The sequence below is a fragment of the Carassius carassius genome, chromosome 50 (assembly GCF_963082965.1).
Source record: "Carassius carassius chromosome 50, fCarCar2.1, whole genome shotgun sequence".
Lineage (NCBI taxonomy): Eukaryota > Metazoa > Chordata > Actinopteri > Cypriniformes > Cyprinidae > Carassius > Carassius carassius.
The window spans coordinates 14,181,100-14,202,551 of NC_081804.1; the positions used below are offsets into that span (position 1 = coordinate 14,181,100).

The 21,452-nt window shown below is 37.5% G+C and overlaps 1 protein-coding gene across 1 annotated transcript; it reads right to left on the reverse strand.

The window, feature by feature from the left end:
- Positions 1 to 228: 228 nt before the first annotated feature.
- LOC132133637 (single Ig IL-1-related receptor-like) lies at positions 229 to 19,769 on the reverse strand. Its single transcript, XM_059546521.1, has 10 exons — positions 19,475 to 19,769; positions 15,135 to 15,339; positions 14,690 to 14,817; positions 14,381 to 14,521; positions 14,140 to 14,283; positions 8,278 to 8,380; positions 7,286 to 7,436; positions 7,030 to 7,207; positions 5,786 to 6,073; positions 229 to 1,146 (listed from the first exon to the last, which is right to left on the reverse strand). The coding sequence occupies exons 1-9, from the start codon at positions 19,530 to 19,532 to the stop codon at positions 5,901 to 5,903; spliced, it is 1,281 nt and encodes a 426-aa protein (XP_059402504.1). The 5' UTR covers positions 19,533 to 19,769; the 3' UTR covers positions 229 to 1,146; positions 5,786 to 5,900.
- Between the last annotated feature and the right edge of the window lie 1,683 nt (positions 19,770 to 21,452).

Sequence of the window (21,452 nt, forward strand, 5' to 3'; positions counted from 1 at the left end):
CACTCCTGTGTCCTGATCAACACACAAAGAGGAAGGCTAGAGACATTAGAACCTCCTTAAAACTAAAATCCTGATTTAACTACTCAACACAAAAAAATACTTTATGAATGATTTTATTGTAGTTACAATAAATGATTGGTTTTGTGCTGTTGGGACTTCACATCACTTAAGTGTCACCTCAGTCAACACTTAAGAATCAGTCTTAGACTTTACTGAGCTTAGACCTACTCTTAGAAAAGTCCTACTTTTTACTAAGTCAAAGCTTATTCTTAAGACTATTTCTGAGTAGTTTTATACATACGGGCCCTGGTTATTTTATTTTAATGATAAAATTGAGCAGCAATGTATGAGCCACAGCCTAAGAGCCTCATCATCACAGTACAGCTCCAGCTCCGCTCTACAGACGTGCCCCGGTCCACCGCAGCAACATATCCATGATCATATTATAGCAATAAATCAAACCATTGAAAATAAACAATGTAAAAATATTTTTGAATAGAGTTATTCTTCCAAAATACATAAGTACTATTACTAACTGCATTTTCATAGCATTTAAAAATTGGTCCAGATACAGTATCTGACAGACAGAATAGTAGAAAATTTAAGTATATTTACATTACTTTTAGTTTTTTCATCTTAAATTGAAACAATGTGACGATTATAATTGAATGTTGGGCATATCTTAAACTCACTCTTTATTCTGCTATCATTTAAAATCCAAACTACATTATTTACAAAAATGTATTATACTCTTCAATACATGATCAAATATAAACGTGTAAAACTGTAGCTGGGAAGGGGAGGAAATGTGAACGTGCAGCGTCTCCCTTTAAGTCTGCATTAAAGCCCCATTGCCGTCCAGATGAAGGTTATTCATAATTTAGATAGAGTTGATAATTTATATCACATGACCTATGCGCTTGTTTGTCTTTTTGTTGCGAGTATTACTTATGGACACCTGATGCTTTCATATATGAACTATGCTTTTTCCCATATCAATTTTACAGTACAGTTTTTAAAAATACTATGAACATGTACTGTTTTAGCCTATTAATGTATATAGATTAACTTTATTAAAATATGTACAGAGCCAAAATCCCTTTGACTGTACATTGAATGTTATAAAAAAAGATAAGCATAAAGTATTGTGCATGCACAGGTGCGCAGATGGCACTAGGGACGGGGGGGAACATGACCCCCCCAGATTCATAGTGACCCGATCCGTCCCCCTCACTGTCTCAATGATGGCTCTATTGGTGAACAGAGGATTAATCTGAGTTTCCGCTATGTACAGTAGCCTAAGTAGTGACGACCCGTCCCGCCGCTCCTTAAACGTGTACTAAACAATTTTTGAAACACGCTTTTGACCGCAGTGTGTCTGACAGAGTCCCAAAACACACTTGTAGCCAATCAGCGGTAAGGGCCGTGTCTTCTCCTGATAGCGAGAAGAGAGCACTCAATTTGACTGCACAGGATGCATATTACATTACATTTACATTTAGTCATTTAGCAGATGCTTTTATTCAAAATTTAGCATATTAGCAGATCGATTACAGATTGAGAGAGATTGCAGATAAAAAAGAGGGTTTACAATCAGGCAAGAGGTAGGACCCGCCTAAATATAGGAGCAGCTTTCCAGCGGTGGAGAGAAACTCAAGGATTGGGAAGGGCTCGAATCGGACGCCGAGGTTTCTTTGTTTCTTTTTGATAGGTAAATAACGTTGATTTTGCGTTGTTTCACACAACTTATCCATGTTGGCATTTGTTTGAATTAGCTTGTGTGTCATCTTTGCTTGTTTCCGCGATCGTCGTTGCCATGGTTCTGTATGTACCTGTGGGGTAAAGATTTCATAAAAGGGGCTAGGCACGGTGGCCGAGAGAGCTCAACGCGCTGCAACTTAAACGTGCAGTATGGAATTTTTGGCCACCAGGGGTCACTCAATAAAAATAATAACATGAGACGTACTTTGATGACGTCGGGAAAGAGCGTAGGCTCATGGGACTTGTTGTTCATTGGAACACGCGCTCTGTCGCTCCCCACATTACTCACTCATTTTAACTGAGGCCGGCGACACACTGGATGCGTGGCGCAAGCGTCTCAGCTGCGTGGCGTGTCAGTTTTTAATTCGGCTCCCATGTTAATAGGTTAGAGCTTGCAGACTGCCTGCGTGAGACGCGTGTCTCAGGCCCGGCTCGAGCCGCGCAGAAAACGTGTGCATGCTAGAAATAGAACCGACTCCTATTTTTCACGCGACACGCACGCGTGTTGGAAGCGTTTCCAGGCAAAATATAATAGGAAAATATGTTTATATGTAATTTTGTACACAAATACATATTAATTCATGACATTTTGATGTTTGAAAGTCTATAGGTTGACAAATTCAGATACAAATGTAATTTAAAAAATAAATAAAAAATTATCGATTTTCAAATATTGCACCTGTCAAACATAGTCTATTTTGCCGTCAATACTGTTGACGGTGTCCTTTATCAGTAGGCTTCATATTTATGTTCAACATGAAGTATAGATATTGTTGTCATGAAGACAAGAGCCTGGTCTGTCGGCGGTCTCCCTCTATGTCACCTACAGCAGCAGCAGCAGCGCGCCGCGCTTCTGGCACGCAGCAGCGCGCCGCGCTTCTGGCACGCAGCAGAGACGCCACGCAGCCAGTGTGTCACCGGCCTTAGTATTTTGACAATCACGTATTTTCGAACGGAGAGATATATGAATTATTAGACCCCTATCAAATCAATATTCCATCTAGCTAGTAGTAATATATGTTAAAAAAAAACATGGTTGCCTTTCGTTAATAATTATAATTAGGCTACGTTTATACTATGATATCGAACAAGATAGTGAACTGCATTTGAAGCTACTTTATCCAGCTAGATACAGAACACATGTAGATTTACATTATACTCTACATGAGAGCTAGTCCGTCTGCGTTTTACACAAGACATCATCGTTTCACAAAATATACGGATAGATATAGTTAGCTGAATAGATGCATACCTGTTTATTAGAATGCAAGCATCTCTCTGTAGTTTCAGCTTGTCACGAAGCTCTCTCTATCTTGGAAATGCAACTCCAATATTTACCCGTGTCTCGTTTCTTCTTCGTCCCAAAACCTTCTCAGGTCATTTATTTCACCCGTACGTTTGCGCTTCACAGAACGTGCAGGCAAACATAATCATGATCCATAACTAAGTTATTGATTGAGGTATAAATACGAATATAAACAATATAAATATAAAATATAATAGTCTCGATCAAGGCTAGCTACTACTTTTTCTTTTTCGTCTCTTCTTTGCTTCTGTTCACCTTTGTATTTGGCGGTTCCGCAGGAAGTTAGATAAACTAGAGGGGTCAAAGTTTATATGACGCCATAGACGGGCGACAAAACGGAAATAAAGAAACGTGCCGTGTCTTCTAATTAAACTATAATTTTCTCCGGATTTGAAAGTTCGTGGAAACTGTCGGGATAATGTAAGTACACAACAAAAAAATATATATAACATAGATATAGTGATATCTGCTATTTTTAAAGCAGAAAAATTACATATTGCGCCTTTAACAAAACGCGTTCAAATAGAAAAAGCACCAGCAAATTAAGAAAACATCTTCATCAGTTTGGCAGCACACGTGCTGCAAATACTCGCAACACAACGAAATACAAAAACAAGCTGCAAATGCTAAAAAAAATTTTGAGTATTGATTACCATTTGTATAACCACAGTTGTACAAATACCATGGTTAAACTATGGTTACTAGAGTAGTAAATCCATGGTTAATTTGTGCATGATTACAGTAACCACTTTTTGTGTGCTTTTTTAATATAATAAATACATTTATTAATTCATTCATTTCAATAGTAAAACCATAGGCTAAGTTTAGTTTTTGTAAGGTAAGTTGTAAAATTAAGTTGGCCAGCTTACATAACCGTTCACAGTTACCGTTATTGTGTATTTAGTAAGCTTATTTAGGCTAATAATATCCACACAAAAAAAAGCTAAGGAATCGTATGACCAGGATTGTTAAAATAAACAAAGATCTTTTCAGATCAAACATTGATAAATTATGTCCCAGCCTTATTTGTCACTTTACAGTTCCCTTAAATATTTCTGATGTGGTCTGTGTTTTTGCAGCACATTGCTTTATTTGTTTGTATTGTGGGTATAAGTGTTGTCAAACAGATGAAGATGTTTTCTTAATTTGCAGGTATTTTTGTCATTTGCAGGCAGCACATTTAGCTCTTTCGGCCACCGGAGCAAGTCCTGTTGGGGTATGGGTGTGTTTGTTTTGGTGCTAAAGATTCGGGTAAGGGCAGACGCAGGTTGAAGCACAATAATAATCTAACCATTACTCTGTACCCAACTTCTCACCACACGCTGTTCTGTTGTCAAACACATGACGATGGTGCTTATATTCTAGATTCATTGCACGCAGACTGAAATATTTCAAGAGTTTTTTGTTTTAATTCTGATGGTGACTTATAGCTTAGAAAAATCAAAAGTAGGAAACTTTTAAAGAAAAATATAAATCCAAAGTAGGTTTAATTATGCACTCAATACATGGTTGGGCTTCAGTGTGGCGTGGCATGAAGGTGATCAGCCTGTGGCACTGCTGAGGTGTTACTGAAGCCCAGGTTGCTTTGATAGCGCCCTTCAGCTCCTCTGTATTGTTTGTCAGATGTTACTTATCTTCCCCTTCACAATACCCCATAGAGGCTGGCTAATCAAGCACAGTAATATCATGGTCAGCAAACCACTTGGAAGTGGTTTTGGCACTGTGGGCAGGGGCTAAAGTCCAGCTGGAAGAGCAGATGGAAGATGAAAGTGCTCCCATAAATCTCCTGGTAGATGGTTGCATTGACCTTGAACTTGATAAAACATAATGGAGCAACAACCAGCAGACATCATGGCTCCCCAAATCACCTCTGACTTTAGAAACTTTACATTGGGCTTTGGATTCTGTGCCTCTCCAGTCTTCCTCCAGACTCCGGACATTGATTTCCAAATTAAATGCTGAATTTACTTTCATCTGAAAAGAGGACTGTGGACCACTGAGCAACAGTCCAGTTGATTTTCTCCTTACCCCAGGTGAAATGCTTCTGATGTTTTTTCTGGTTCAAGAGTTGCATGGTTCTAGGAATGTGACAGCTGTAGCTCTTTTCCTGAAGACGTCTGAGTGTAGTGACTCTTGATGCGCTGACCCTAGCTTCAGTCCACTCCTTGTGACACTCTTCCAAGTTCTTGAATCGGCTTTTCCTGATAATCTTCTCAAGGCTGTGGTCATCCCTGTTGCTTGTGCACTTTTCCTACCACAGCTTTTCCTTTTAATCAACTGTCTATGAATATATTTTGATACAGCACTCTGTGAACAGCCAGTCCTTTCAGCAATGACCTTCTGTGGCTTAACCTCCTTGTGGAGAGTGTTGATGATTGTCTTCTGGACAACTGTCAAGTCAATAGTCTTTCCCATAAGTGTGGTTGCATGTTCTGAACTAGCCCAGGAGGTACCCTGTATTTATACTCAAAAATAATCATTCAAGTTCAAAATAGAATATAAAAATTTTTGAGACACAGAATTTTTTTATTTTCTTAAGCTGTAAGTCGTAACAAAAGTTTGCTTTTTTGAATTAAGTTACAAGACCTATTCTATGATACTCAAATTTTTTGAGATGCAATTGTACTGTTGTCTATGACTGAGCTGGTGATTTTTCTGAATTTTTTTTACTGCTGAGCAGCTTGGTCCCCCCCAGTTAAAAATTCCCATCTGCGCCCCTGTGCATGCATGATCGTACAGGTGTAGATAAACAAAAACAAAGAAACAGTGGCAGTAACAAGAAATCATTGGGCAAAAAGTGACTTAAAAGTGCAAAAAGGAACAGGAGTGTGCCTCAGATATCGTCCTCCGTGACCAGGCAGTAAAAGTCAGTGCGTGCGGCGTAGTTCCTCGAGCCGAGGTCAGACACGTCTATCTCTGGGGGTTTGGGTTCAGCCGTCACACTGGGATCTGCAGGAAGCACAGGAGCTTTGGAAGGAAGGGTCTTGTAGATGGGCAAACGCAAACCTGTGAAGGAATCACATTACACACATTTCTTTTATCATTTATATGTAAACATATGTGAAAATATGCAATTTGGTGAAGTTGCTGATATTTATAGAGCCAAAAAATAAGATGATATTTTGACAGCTTGTAATGCCCTTGAGATCTTCATAACAATGTAGCAGATTACTTAATGACATAATATAAATATTAGTTTTTACTCTATATCTTTGTCTCAATAATATGATGATTGAGAAATAAACACATAAATCAAAAGTCTTATGGATCATGTTTGATACTCACATTTTTTACTAAAAATGGCTGGATAATCAAACAGTTGCTTCAGTTCAGTAAATGTTCATGAAGTAATTCCTTGTATTTACTTTATAAAATTACATTTACTTTATAAAAATCACTATAGAATTCAGCAAAAAAGATGCTTAATTTTTTATGTGCTAAAAAATTGGGTAACACTTAATTTTAAGGGCCAATTCTCTGTGAACTAACATGCAAATTACTAGCATATTAATAGGCAGCAAATTACCAGTGTATTAGGACAAAGGTTGTATTTAATAGTGAGAATCGGACCTTAAAATAAAGTGTGACCAAAAGTATAAACTATCAGTCATACAACAGAAGGCACCTAGTAGAGTGTGTACAACGTTTTTTTTTCAGCAAAGTTTTGATCATGTTAATAATTTAGAGGCCTAAATCTAAAGATATTTGCATATTAAATATAATAAAATATAATAAAGTAGGCTTTAGTGTTAAAAAGTGTACTGTTTGTCTTAAATGGACAGTTTACATTCTTCTAAATACCTTAATTTGTGTTCCACAGCATAAAAAGTCACACAGTAAATGAGTGAATGATTTTTGGGTGAACTATCCCTTTAAAGGAAGTGTAATCCAGATCATATGTCATTGAAGGAATGACACTGAATGAAGATAAACTCTGTTGGTTGAAGAAGCACATTTGGTACCCAGGTCTCCTGCGGGATCGGGGTCCGGTCTGCAGTCCAGGTAATCAGGCTGCTGCGTGAGCATGGGATCTTCATCACCCTGCAGCAGAGTCTGTGGATCACCGACAGATTCCCTGTGAAATGTCACCTTGAGCGGCATTGCTAATGCAAGCTCCTTCCAGAAGCCTGAAGAAGGGGTCTGTGGGAAGGGAATGAGAATGATTAGACTTCTTCTTACCCTAAATCTCACAGATTTATTGTGCACTGAGGGTCTCACTATGGAGTGTGCACCCCAGGTGAGGGTTGTGATTTGGGGCTGGTGTTGTTTCAGCTGGTGACTGATGTCCTGGCTCATGTGCTTCTGCTGTGACTGATATATGATGAAGATGGGCTTCCTCGACAGCTCCATCAAGTGCCACAGACCCTGTCTGAAAATTAAAAACAGCATCTAACATTAAAGCTCATGTCATTAAAAAAAAAAATGTTTCTTGAACTCATCTTTAACTATATTTTTAAATGTAACTTCCACTGTTTAAAACTAGGACACTGTCTAATATTAATCGGGAAATTGACCAAGACATAATATAATAGCATTAGAGAAGATCAAAGAACACGAAAGTTGAGGTGTCACTGCACAAACTATTTTTTGATCATGCATTTGAAATGAGAATTGAGAGTCTAAAATAACTAATTTAAAAGACATTTAAAATCTGGCACAATTTGTAATTTTTCACCATTGACTAATATAATAATATATCTGGTTGGACCTTCTCCTTTTTTGGTTTTATATACATACAGGCACATTTAAAGTTAAACAATGACTAAGCCCGTATAAAATTACAGAACATACAGAAATTAAATAAAACTATGACATTGTTCTCAATAAATTCTTAATTTGTTGCTTATTAATAGTAAGGTGGTTTTTAGGTTTAGGTATTGGGTAAGATTAGGGATGTAGAATAAGGTCAAGTAGAATAAGGCATTAATATGTTCTTAATTAGCACTTATACATGGCTAATATTCTAGTAATATGAATGCTAATAAGCAACTAATAGGTGTTACCTATTCTAAAGTGTTACCGAATTTAATTTGATGTTATTTATACTTTAATTTTTCATTGGTACATACAATAAATCAACAACACATTGTAAAATGTGGCTTTTTTAAATGATGGACACTGAACCTAAGTACAATATATTTATAAAAGCAGGGTTGGGTGCGAGACAGTATAAACGAAGTGAAGTAACACAAATACGCTCTCGATTTTACCTAAAGTTGGTTGTGCACCACTCCTGCTCCAGGTACGACTGAGAGAGAACCACAATCATCCGGCGACAGCGACTAATGTTCATCAGCAGCTCTGCAGATGGCTCTGAGGATGAGACATGATGAAAATAAAAAGTTGTACTTCGCATATGGACTTTTACTATATGAAACTTTACTATTGCATGTAATTTTATTCATGTACGATCAGTGGTGGACAGTAACGGAGTATCTTTACGATTCGTTATCAGAATGCAGCTGTTCATGAGTCGACCACTCACTGATTCAAATGAACCGTTTAGTGTGAGTCTACAGAAGTAAGAACCGGGAGATCTTGTGAGCGCGCGTGCGTCTGATGTTGCTAAAAGTAAGTTATTAATGTCGAAATTTAGGACTAAATCCGCTGTAAAGAGTGATCTATTTAAAGGATCACTTCACCCATTTGCGTTTAGCTTCGTATTGTTAGAAACCCAGTCATATATTATAATGATCATGGATTTTTCCTTTATTTTTCCCTGAGATGTTTTACTTCCTGCTTATTATGACGTAAAAATCGTCATTTTGCGTCATAATAAGCAGGAAGTCAAAATTCATTGAAAAGTGTAGAGACTACACACACTAGCTTATTATTATTCCAGGGGGTGGGACCCACTCACCCTACAGGCCTATTACAGATCAGTGAGCCTGTCCTCAAATAAAAAACGACCATATAGGTCGTTTGTACAAGCACCTTATTACGACCCATATTTACGTTTTAAAGTTAAGCGCCATCTAGCGGGCGTAAAAATAATGAAAGTATCGCGTTGCGTCTGTCGTCATGAAATGACGTATCACGTCATTACCAATCAAAACGCACGTTTATTTAAATGCAATGTGTGGGCTTTTTACACCCATCTCACAGTATTTCCTACATATTTTACTAGGTTGCTTATTCGTTCGAATGACCACACCTAACCCCACCCCTAAATCAAACCCTCACAGAAATCATGCTAAATTATGATTTATTGACCATATACATTTTCGTGCACGTCCGTTCCCTGGGATCGAACCCATGATAGCATGATTACATATCAAGGTATAACGCAATAATCTACCAACTGAGCTACACGAAACACAAACCAGAGTGCAAATAAAAGAATACAAAACATTAATATGAAAACGACGTTTTGCAGATAGGGGCGCAATTGTAGTATACGCTCTGATGGGTCGTATTTCAGGGATTTGGACAAACGACCTATACGAGCGTATTGGTTGGAGGACAGGTTGGATCAGTGGGTGCGACTAAACTTACAGAAACGAAAATGATAATCCGCCATCTTGTTTGGAAGCTATGTAGCTAAGCTAACAAGCGCTTATGGAGTCAGATTTACGAGAATGGCTGGAGGAACAACTCATGATATGGAAGAAGAGGATTTTCAAAGTCTGTGGCTCGAAACAGATGTTCGTGGCTATCTATACGAGCCACAATATAGCGCAGAGCAGCTGAGGCTGATGGAGGAACAGGAGGCGGCGGCTGCAGCCGAGGCCGGAGACCTGCCTGTCGCGTCCGAGGAGCCCGGGCGTGCTCGAGCTGGTGCGGACTGGTGGTGCCTGTGCTCTCGTTGTGCGCCTACGGACACAGAGCTAGAGTCCGTCTGCTGCCAAGAATTTGAAAGATGCCAATTTCTCCTCGAAGAAATGTCTGAGGCAGACAAGGACACGGATGTTTGCGTTGTGAACCATCCTAGTTTCGCCCCGCATATGGACAGAGGCGTCCTGGAGACATATTTCAGAATTGATTTCACGAAATGATTCCCGGTTAATAAGTTACGTAACGTCAACTGTAAAATGTTTGTGCAGTACCTTTTTTAATGCACAAAAAGCTTACTGTGGCATTGTTTACTACTGTGGCACGTAAATACCATACATCGCTAACTGTGTCCTCAATGTCTTGGGAGTGGGAGTGGCTTGTGGAGCTGTGCAAATGTGTTGCATTGTGGGAGTTGTGGTTTTCCATACAAATGAGCCCTAAAGTTACTTTCTGTAATAACTCGGTCAAAAAGGCACCAAATTCGAAAATTTTAATAGATTTCGACTACATATATGACCCACTTTCAATGAAGATCAATGTTCCCACGGGTGAAATGCTCCTTTAAGCCCACTGAAATGCTCGAGTGCAGACGATGCAGACACATTAATCAGCGTCTCTGTGTTTTAGGTAAAAAAAAAAAAATTAACCATTAAACTAACACAGATTAAATAAAATAACTCATGCATGTTCAAATTCCCCGCTGCCGTAATATTAACAGTTTTATTAAAATGCTACGTCCTATGTGACGGTTGTTTTTATATTGTTTATCAACAGTAACGTTATATTGTTTGGATTAACTAGACGAGTAAGTTAGACGGACATGAATGTTTATTCATAACCGTACTGAAAATAAGTAAATATTGTTAGCTGATGCTAACTGTCTAGCTAACAAGCTTGCTGGTGCTAACTTGAGGTAATTTTTATAAATAATGTCCAAATATTTTTATTCAACCACCTATATATATATAGATTACATCTGGGGAGAAAAGAAAGGATGTGATGTTCAGAACATGGTAACTACAGTAATTATCAAAGTGGGAAGAGATGCACCCCCTTTGGCCAGGGCTGTTTTTACACCACAGACAAGGTTTGAGAAGGAAAAAATCATTATGAAAATATAATTATATTTTCCTTAAAATGTTCTTCCTAACTTCAGGCCTTATTATCATGTCATATATAACTGTGATGTTCTGTAAAACAACAAACTTTAAAATACTTTTTACTTACTGGTGAAAATCAGATGGTCAACTCTGCTTTCTATCAGGTACATCACAGTGTAAGCTTCACAGTTAACATCACTCTCGTCAACGTAGTCCATATCAATAACAAAAATATATCTTGACTCCATATAGTGGTTATTTTGGAAAAAATCCCAGGTATTTTGAGCAGTAGGATTATAAAAAAACGGGTGTAACGGTACATGTATTCGTACCGGACCGTTTCGGTACAGGGCTTTCGGTACGGTGCAAGTGTGCACCGAATGCAATATTTTGTTATATCATATTAAAACCTCTGTACTTTCCACGTCCGCGAGTCCGCTATGGACCGCTATAGGTGTGACGTAAAAATCATCCTCGGAGAGTGTGTGTGCTCTGAGCAGACGACCGCACACTAAGGTGCGTGTGGTCAGTAGGCTCCAAAAGCACAACTGCACATGCGCAGGCAGTGTGAAGAAGACCATTGCTACTCGAACCTGTGCAATCCTTCAATAAAAGAATAATAATTCTGGGCAATTGTTTGTTCACGTTTGTTGCAGAGTGGACCATCAACGTACGTTGTCGGAAGTATAAATGGTAGAGGTCCGCGTCCGCGCTGGCCGTGTACGCGTCCGGATTGCTCATGTGGAAAGTATAACACAGGCTTTACAATCGCAACTTCTTTGTGCTGTTAGTCCTTTTGAGCCGAATTTCACAAAATTGGTCAGCTCCTGACAGCATCAGGTGTTTTATTTATGGGGAGTAGAATTATTTATTTATTTCAATGAATGTAATCGATTAGATATCATAATATTTAGGCTATAATATTATAAATCAGGTTGTTTTTTATTGGTGACGTAATATGTAAATTATATGAGTGCGGCCCGCGAGACTTGCACTTGGACCACAGTTGCGGCCCGCTGGAAAAAAAGGTTGAGAACCACTGCCCTACACCAACACTGATCTCTAAACCTACCCGTCGTCACTGTAACCAATGAAATCGACTGCAGCGCGGGATTTCCGCTGAACTGGTTTGAATAATAAAACATAAAAAAAAAAATCACACACCGCGCGCTGTACACCAACATACACGGCATGCTTTAGCCCAGCCTCTGCTAGCTAGCGTCATGGTCAATGACAGTAAAAGGGTCATGGCCAATGCAGACAAGCCCATAGACAGTATGGACAAGTGATTTTGATATTGGTTTGAGACTGAGAGTATTTTATTTAGTGGAGAACTTTGCAGCAGTATTTTATTTCTTATTCTTTTTTTTATTTTATATATTTTTAATTTTATTAAAAAGTGTTTAGAAAAGTGTAAACAAATTGTTAAAAAAAAGTTTATAGTAATAAACAACCTGCAGTTTAATGTTTGCATTTCTTTACCTTACTGAACCGAAAATGAACCGAACCGTGACTTTAAAACCGAGGTACGCACCGAACCGTGATTTTTGCGTACCGTTACACCCCTAGTGCTAATATAAAATTAAATTAAGTAGCCTATATAAAATTGCAAACATTTATCTTTCAGTACTTTTTTACTTAAGTACATAAAAAATCGAGTACTTTTGTACTTTCACTTGAGTAAAATTGAAAAAGGAGTACTTTTACTTTTACTGGAGTAATATTTTACTATACGTATCTGTACTTTTACTCAAGTACTTGATTTGTGTACTTCGTCCACCACTGTGTACGATATTAGTTTAAGGTGTAGTATGTTATATTGACAGCTAGTGGTTGAAATGGGTACTGCAATCCAAATTCAAAATAGGTTACGGCTAGACGGCATACAGCAAAAACTACTGGGCATGTGCACATCAATACAGCTTCATTTTTGTCAAACTGTACAACAGTAATTACTATTTTTCTATTCTTGTAAGGAGTACTTTTTAGGGTTGGGCTAGGTGTAGATGTGATTAAAAAAATCTAATATGTAGAAAATTAAATATATTGTTAGCTTCCAGTTTTTGCTGTATCCCTTCTAGCCACAACCTTCAAAATATTGGAGAGTTGTTTCCCCCGCCTCCTCCTCAGACTTGCCGTTCACACGGGTTGCCAGATTGAGGACATGCAACATGAACGTGCACAACTGACAATGGAGGGCAACAAGCTTTATACTGTAAGTTTATCAGAATCAGTTGGTTCATCTGTGTTTTAATATGCCTCTAGTCACAGAGATTTTAAGATGGTTGCCTTTTTAGTTCAGGTAAAATCTGCGATCTCTGACCTGGTTAATTTGCTCACTTAATGGCTGCAATATGCTGTGTTTTCCATCAACTGGCAATCCAGGGTGTCAAAATACTATTAGGTAAACTGGCAGTGGGTGGAATCACACAGACTAAGGCCTACACGAAAGCGGTTATTTTTAAAATCACAGCTTTTTCTACATGGTTTGGCCGTTCGTCCACACACAAAACCAGCACCAGGCTGCTGAAACCAAACATTTTTGAAAATGCCTGCCAGGGTGGAGATTCTCAAAAAGACAGCGAAACCGGAGTTTTTGGCTTGTGACGTCGTAGCATGCGCTGCTATCTCTGCCTACTGGAAACTTTTTCAGGCTTCCGATTGGCCAACATGGCTTTTCAGTTGAGATTATATCGCCACCTGTTGGTTTGGCATGCTTTTGATGTCCATCATAGCATACATTTGCATTTTCATGTGGACGGAATTTCTTTTTTAAACGGAAGAAGGAAAACTCTGTTTATTAAAATATCCATTTACGTGTGGACATGGCCTAAAACAAAAACAGACATTCCGACATGGAATACACATTTTAAAGCAGAATAACGGGCTGTAGCATTACTTCTCGGACAAACATGCAGTATGTGAACTTAACATGTTTCCTAAATACCTACAAACTTATAGTATTTTTATGCTTTAGTACAGTAAAAAACAATTACATGCAGCACTTTTAAACATTCATGCAATTGATTTAATAGACCCTATGGACATTCAAATCTGACTATAATTGTTATTCCTGTGATTCAGTGGTAGAGCATTGCGTTAGCAGTGCAAAATGACATGGGTTCAATTCCCAGGGAATACACATACTGCTTTGGATAAAAGCGTCTGCTAAATGCACAAATGTAAGTGAAGATTTACCAGCTCCAGGAAGGATGTTTGTGTCATTGAGCAGCAGTTTATGACTGTACTTGTTCTCTAAATGAGGTTTCAGGATGAAGTTGACAAATTTCCTGTCATTCTCATTGTTGACATATGAGATGTAGGCATCATACATTTTACCATCTGAGAAAAAAATCAGCAAAACAAATCATCATGAAATGGAAGTGATATGTCATGTCACAGATGATAAAGGGCTTTAACATACAGAATGCAGACTAACCATTAAGCTCATACTCTCCATAAATGTTCCTATACCACAGTTTAAAGTTGAGTCGGCACTTGGAATAGACCACCACTGCCAGAGCCAGTATAAGCAACAGGACCACTGACGCCACCACTGCCCCGGTGTGACTTGGAGATTCTGTGGATAAAAAATCAGATAAACCTTATTATAGAGTACACAAAAACTTAATATATTTTACACTTTATTTTTAGGGCAACTGTAAGGATAAATAAATGAAGAATATGAGAAGTATAATGTAATATGGGGGCAGTAGTAAAAGGCTAAAACAAGTCATTTGTTTCTTACTGTATTCCTTTACGTTGAATTGCGCTGTGCTGTTCCTCACTGTGCAGAAATACACACCAAAATCAGCCTGATCTCTCAGAGTCAGCATTAATTCACTGCTCTTGATGATGTGACCATCATCAGGGTGCCTGCCAAATGTTTATGTATATATAAAATCAGATTAAACAAAACGTTGACATTTTTCAAGCATCAATATCGGCTGTGTTCAAAATTAGCATACTACTCATTGTATTTCCCAAGTACGTCTACTATATACTGTATGTACATCTTATGCAGTATGAGAAAACTGATGATCTACAATCCCAAAATATGCCATATTCAACAAGCGTAAACTGTGAGGAGCATAAAATATGTCCCACAATGCAATCTGCTTGACTTTTTCTTGCACTTGCTAGTTTGTATCTCATAATTCTCATAATTCCTAGAAAAAAAGTCATATACCCACCAGTCTTTTAGATTTTGAGGGTAGTTGGTGAGGTTGGTAAGGGGTGTGCCATCTTTCATCCACTGTAGGTGGTCTTTGCAGTCTGGATTGGTGTGGTTCAAACCTATGGAGGCTTTGCAGGTGAGGACCGTGCTGTGGCCAAGAACCACTGAAACTGATTGAGTTTGAGCATGCTGCAACTCTGGAGTGCTGCTACAAAGCAGATCTTTGTTTTTAGAGAAAAAAAAACAAAAACAAGAAATAAGTGAGTATTAGTGTGTTACAATGAATACAACCTCACTTTGTGCCAAGTAAACTGATTCTTTATACAGGTAGATCTTTATGGAATGAGCACACCTGAATAACGCTCAGCTAAAAACAATGACTTCTTTATTTGGAGTAATCTTGCTGGAGTATTGTGGAGGATATCCAATCTCAGGAGAGATGAGTGAAACTCTATTCTGACTCAATGGTGAGGCCGTTTCTCATCAGCACTGCTTCATATTCCCACATTTGAGAAAGAAGTTTTATATCTGCCAACATGGATATGGTATTTTATGCTATAAAATGGAAATGGGTTCATAAAAAGTTAATTTAATGGTCATTCATTATGAAGGTTCATTTGAAAGCATGGCTAGTAATGTGTCCATTATAGATACTGATGTTTAATAGACTTCACTGCCAACATAAATATTGTACATGTAGATTCCCGGGAGCATGGTTGGGAAAATCCAATGTGAGTTAGGGAGTAGGTCCATAAATCCTTCAACCAACAAACGTTGGGATTTCTTGTATTGGTCAGAAGCAAGATAATCAGGTCAGGATAGTCAGTTTGACCATTGATAAATATTTTTCTCCAGTCTACTCTAAACAAGTAGAAGTTTTAGATTTAAAATGAATATGTTAGTCTTTAAGGGATAGTTCACTCAAAAATCAATATTTACCCATGATTTATTCACCCTCAAGCCATCCTATGTATGTGGGATTTTCTTCTTTCAGATGAATACAATCAGAGTTAAATAAAAAAATGTCCTGGCACTTCCAAACTTTATAATGGCAGTGAATGGCTGTTGAGATTCAATAGTCCAATAGAAGTTCAATAAAGTGCATCCATCCATCACAAAAAGTGCTCCGCACTGCTCCGTAGGGTTAATGAAGGCCATCTGAAGTGAAGCCATGCATTTGTGTAAAAAAAATATCCATAGTTAAAACTTTATCAACCGTAATCTCTAGCTTCTGCTAACTGTCGTTGTTTGTTCATGAAATAATGGCGTTCCAGCAGATGATGGAGGACGTAGGTAAAACGTCAGCTCTGGTGAGAATATGCTAGTCTCGCAAGAACCAAGTTTTGTTTACAGCAAAGGAAAACTTCTCCTCTTGCCTTATATTGAAATCTTTCAACATTTTTCTTATCAAATTCTCATTTTGTACTTCTATTTTTGACTGGTGTTTTGTTTTGTTCTCTATATATATTTGTTTAAATATGAATATACAAACAAAAATGCATTTCAGAGGGCCTTTATAAACAGCCCAGAGCCGTGTGGAGCACTTTTTATGATGTATGGATGCAGTTTATTGGACTTCTATTGGACTATTGAAGCCCAACAGCCATTCACTGCCATTATAAAACTTAGAAGAGCCAGGACATTTTTTAATATAACTCAGATTGTATTCGTCTGAAAGAGGAAATTCACATTCTGTACACATAGGATGGCTTGAGGGTGAGTAAATCATGGAGTAATTTTCATTTTTGGGTGAACTATCCCTTTAAGGTAATCTATAAACTGGTGTACATTGTAATGTTTTGATCTAGACTAGTTTAAATTTTAGTTTTTGTGTTTTATTTTTAATTTATTTAGACAAAATAGTATAGAATTTTAATATTGGTAAGTTATCGTTATCGGGTATATGATTATTAGTGCTGCATCCCAATTTACTAGTACACTAAGTTTAGTAGGTTAAGGTACGCAGAATGGGACAGTAGCCATGCAATGATCGGGCCCAGCATTTGTGTACTTGTGTAAAGTACTGCGTTTCAGGCCAAGGAACCCAACCAAACTGTTTCATTGGAAAATATAAGATGTAAAGTCAGATTAACTGTACATCCATAATGAAATGTTTCCAACTTCAACCAGTTCTTAAAGCTGACATTTGACAGTTCGATAGATATAAAGTATCAAGCATGAAACCAAAAGTGCAGAACTAAATTTGCTTGTATTCAAAGCAGGTATATACTGTAGGAAGAACAAAATAGGAAGATTTTCCTTCTAGAAAATACTGCACTGTTAGTGGCTCTGGACAAATATGTCAGCTAAACTAATAAGTGCCAAAACCAAGGATTCAGAGTTATGCAGAAGGAAAACATTGTTATGCAAACAAATATTGGCCGTAGCAGAACAAACTCTTGTTCCAGAACAAATTTACACAGTATTGCTCAGTTTCTGCCATTTTTCCCCATGTAGGTCAATCACATGATGTATTACAGCTACTACTACACACACACACACACACACACACAATGCCAACATGCCGCACATTCATATAAGTGGAAGAGCGATTTGTGTATCATCATGACAACAGGTTTGACAAATGCTTTATGCTGTATGAATGCAATTTATAGGATTTTACAGTATTACAATAGCCCATCTTTTCACAGTGTCATGTTTAAGTAAGATCACTGTTCAGCACAGCAGCCAGTAACTTCATTCAATCATTAATCGAGGCAGCTGACCTAAACAGGCCGGTCAGGATAGTCAGTTTGACCATTGATAAATACTTTTCTCAAGTCTACTCTGAACAAGTTGAAGAAGTTTTAGACTTAAAATGAATATGTTAGTCTTTAAGGGATAGTTCACTCAAAAATCAATATTACCCCATGATTTATTCACCCTCAAGCCATCCTATGTATGTGGGATTTTCTTCTTTCAGACGAATACAATCAGAGTTAAATAAAAAAAATGTCCTGGCACTTCCAAACTTTATAATGGCAGTGAATGGCTGTTGAGATTCAATAGTCCAATAGAAGTTCAATAAAGTGCATCCATCCATCACAAAAAGTGCTCCACACTGCTCCGTAGGGTTAATAAAGGCCATCTGAAGTGAAGCCATGCATGTAAGAAAAATATCCATAGTTAAAACTTTATCAACCGTTATCTCTAGCTTCTGCTAACTGTCGTTGTGTGTTCATGAAATAATGGCGTTCCAGCAGATGATGGAGGACGTAGGTAAAACGTCAGCTCTGGTGAGAATATGCTAGTCTCGGAAGAACCAAGTTTTGTTTACAGCAAAGGAAAAATTCTCCTCTTGCCTTATATTGAAATCTTTCAACATTTTTCTTATCAAATTCTCATTTTGTACCTCTATTTTTTGACCGGTGTTTTGTTCTCTGTGCTTCTGCGTTCATTGCTTCTCGATGGAGCTTTTTCTACACCTACATCATTCTCTGTAATGCCACTCTCTCGTGAACGTGCATGACAACCTAGAAATTACGGTTTAAAAAGTTTAATTATGAATATTGTTCTTACAAAAATGCATTTCAAATTTACCCAGTATTGCTCAGTTTACAGTTTTTACCCATGTAGGTCAATCACATGATGTATTACAGCTACTATACACACACAGTGTCATGTTTAAGTAAGATCACTGTTCAGCACAGCAGCCCGTAACTTCATTCAATCATTAATCGAGGCAGCTGAGCTAAACAGGCCGTTACCGGGTACAAAGTTCCCATTACAGCTCAAGAGGGTTTTCATTCTGGTAGGCAAACAAGATGCTGAATAAATGCTTACATGGACCGGAAAAACAGCTTCAATGTAAGGGGTTATCAGGCCATCATCACACACAATATTTGTTATGTAAATGTGAAAACAATAAAACTACAGTCATATACATAAAGGTTGAACCATGTTCTAGAAAAGGACTATTTTCATCTTTTCGAATGTCAAACAGTGTTTTAAATGTTAAAAAACATAAAATTAATTACAGTAGCCTACTTATTGATCACAGCAGTGGTTTGACATTATTGCACATTTTACTATTTCAGAATTTTTTTTCACTGAAACCTCATAATAGCCTGTGTAATGGCAGATTCCACTGTGACAACGTGCCCCTCAGAAGGTCAAAGTGTTTTACAGGGGCAACAGCAGTAAAAATACAAATATAGTTGTATATTTGTAAAAAAGCCTTTATGGTCAAAACGATTACTGAAAATAAAAATAATATTAACTGTAGTAAAAACTGACAACCAGCCCTGCGCTCCCATCGATTGATATAGATAGATAGATAGATAGATAGATAGATAGATAGATAGATAGATAGATAGATAGATAGATAGATAGATAGATAGATAGATAGAGACTCACCTGTAGACCGAGTAAAGGCTAGACATGTCAGATAGAGAATCAAATGACAACGCCACATCGCCGTCCTCTCATAAATACTTTCATACGAGTAAAACAGGTTTTTGTCAAGTTAATAAACTCACTTTAACCGTCAGAGAGAGTGAAATGGACTGGAGCTGCTGTGTGTCATGTCTCTCTGAGCAGCTGGGTGTAAACGCGGAAGGTGCACAGCGGATAAACCGAGTCCGTCGCCAGGAATCAACCTGTGCTGCGAATACAGGGTCACGTGGTCCTGCTCACCTGCGCGCTTCTTTACCAGGTAGAGCCGCGCGCGTTCACAATCACATACCGCGCTCTCGAATGAAGCGTCAGCAGATAGATGCGGTCTGAGGATCTAAGAAGAAGCAGCAGTGACAGTTCACAGAGCCTAACAAGTTGTGGGAAAAAATGGTGACCACTAAACATCCACTTGTAGACCTATAGAAAGTATACATCTCATTTAAAAGTTAATATTGTTTTTCATCTGCCCAGTTCATCATATTAAACTCACAATACTTCATCTCATTACACCAACAGCTCGGAATCTGAATGAACTCGTGAACCTGATCAGATCAGGTTCAGTGAATCACTTGTGAACTGATCCGAAAAGATCCGAATCAAAATAATGAGTGAATACGATTTATATATTTACATCATTTATATTTATAATACATGAAAGCCGATTTTAACTTTAAAATGTAGGCTACCTTGCAAATGCGTGGGATGAGTACTTGTCATATTTTTCACATTTCAAATCACATACATTTACAGTATATATTATTTACAACAGTTATGGCCTGTTAACAGTTGCAGTTGGTTCACTGAATCGGACTGAATGAATCTGATCGAATCACATGTGAATCAGATTTATTGTAAAGATCCGACTCGAAAGAATGATTCCTTCATTTGTTCGTCCGACATGAAGTAGGTTAGTGTGTATGTTCAGTGATTAATAACTTACGTTTTTGTGTTTTTTTTTTTTTTTTTTATTTTATACAAAACTATGGGTTCAGAAGAAGATATTTCATTAGTCATATGTGCCACTTTTATGATACTTTAATAGGACTCTCATAAATTCACTTTATGCACTTTTGGAAGAAAGCTATAGAGGTTTGGAAATGACATGAGGGTGAGTAAATTATAATATATATTAATTTCTGGGTAAAACAGACCATAAACATTCTAGCAAATGATGTTAGGATTTTGTGAAGTTAATCTACTGCTTTTAGCCAACAGCCAACACAAAAGTTACTTTGGCTACTGTGTGCATGGAAAATATAATAACAATAATATACAGTAAAACAAAAAGCATATATCAAGTTTATTTTGCTGCTTTGTAAATCATAGAGTCAAGAAACAACTGAAAAATCACATTACTCTTGTGAATGAATCATGTTACAGTACTTCATTCATTGCTTGAGAGTTTTTGTAGACAAAATATGGCAAGGTCTGAATTTTTCAAACATTCCTTTTTTTTATCAGTATATACACAGATATATCCATAAATAAGTATTTCTACCTTCAACAATATATTAACTCACATTTCATTCCACTAAAAATTACAACTAAAACATTTTACAGATTTCTTTTTCCTTAGCTACAACCACAGCGGTTCCATTTCCATTTCTTTTCCGTTTCCTAAATACAGATGAACAGATTTTTCATAAGCCATGCTTGTTTTAAACAATATGCCATAATAACAACAGGCCTTCATGTCCACGTTTTAAGTGTCATAAAGGAAAATGGAGGATAGACATCTTGACACAGACATTTCTCAACTTGCAGCATTGGAAATGTCTTTCAACACGTCAAACGCGTTCGCCTTTAGATTATAATAATATAGTGATAATGTATTTTCAATAGCTGCAGCTGAACAAAACATTGTGGCACTAATTTCGGTATAAAATGACTTCTCATGGCAGCTAGGCTGAAAATTAAATCATATCTCACCAATTTATAC

Bases quoted from the DNA above. Each gene is read 5' to 3' on its own strand.
- LOC132133637 (XM_059546521.1), bottom strand. From the start codon at position 19,532: ATGTGGCGTTGTCATTTGATTCTCTATCTGACATGTCTAGCCTTTACT. The intron at 14,818-15,134 runs GTGGGTATATGA...AACATTTGGCAG, and splicing joins CCTCAAAATCTAAAAGACTG to GCACCCTGATGATGGTCACA. The intron at 14,522-14,689 runs GTAAGAAACAAA...TTTTATCCACAG, and splicing joins ATTCAACGTAAAGGAATACA to AATCTCCAAGTCACACCGGG.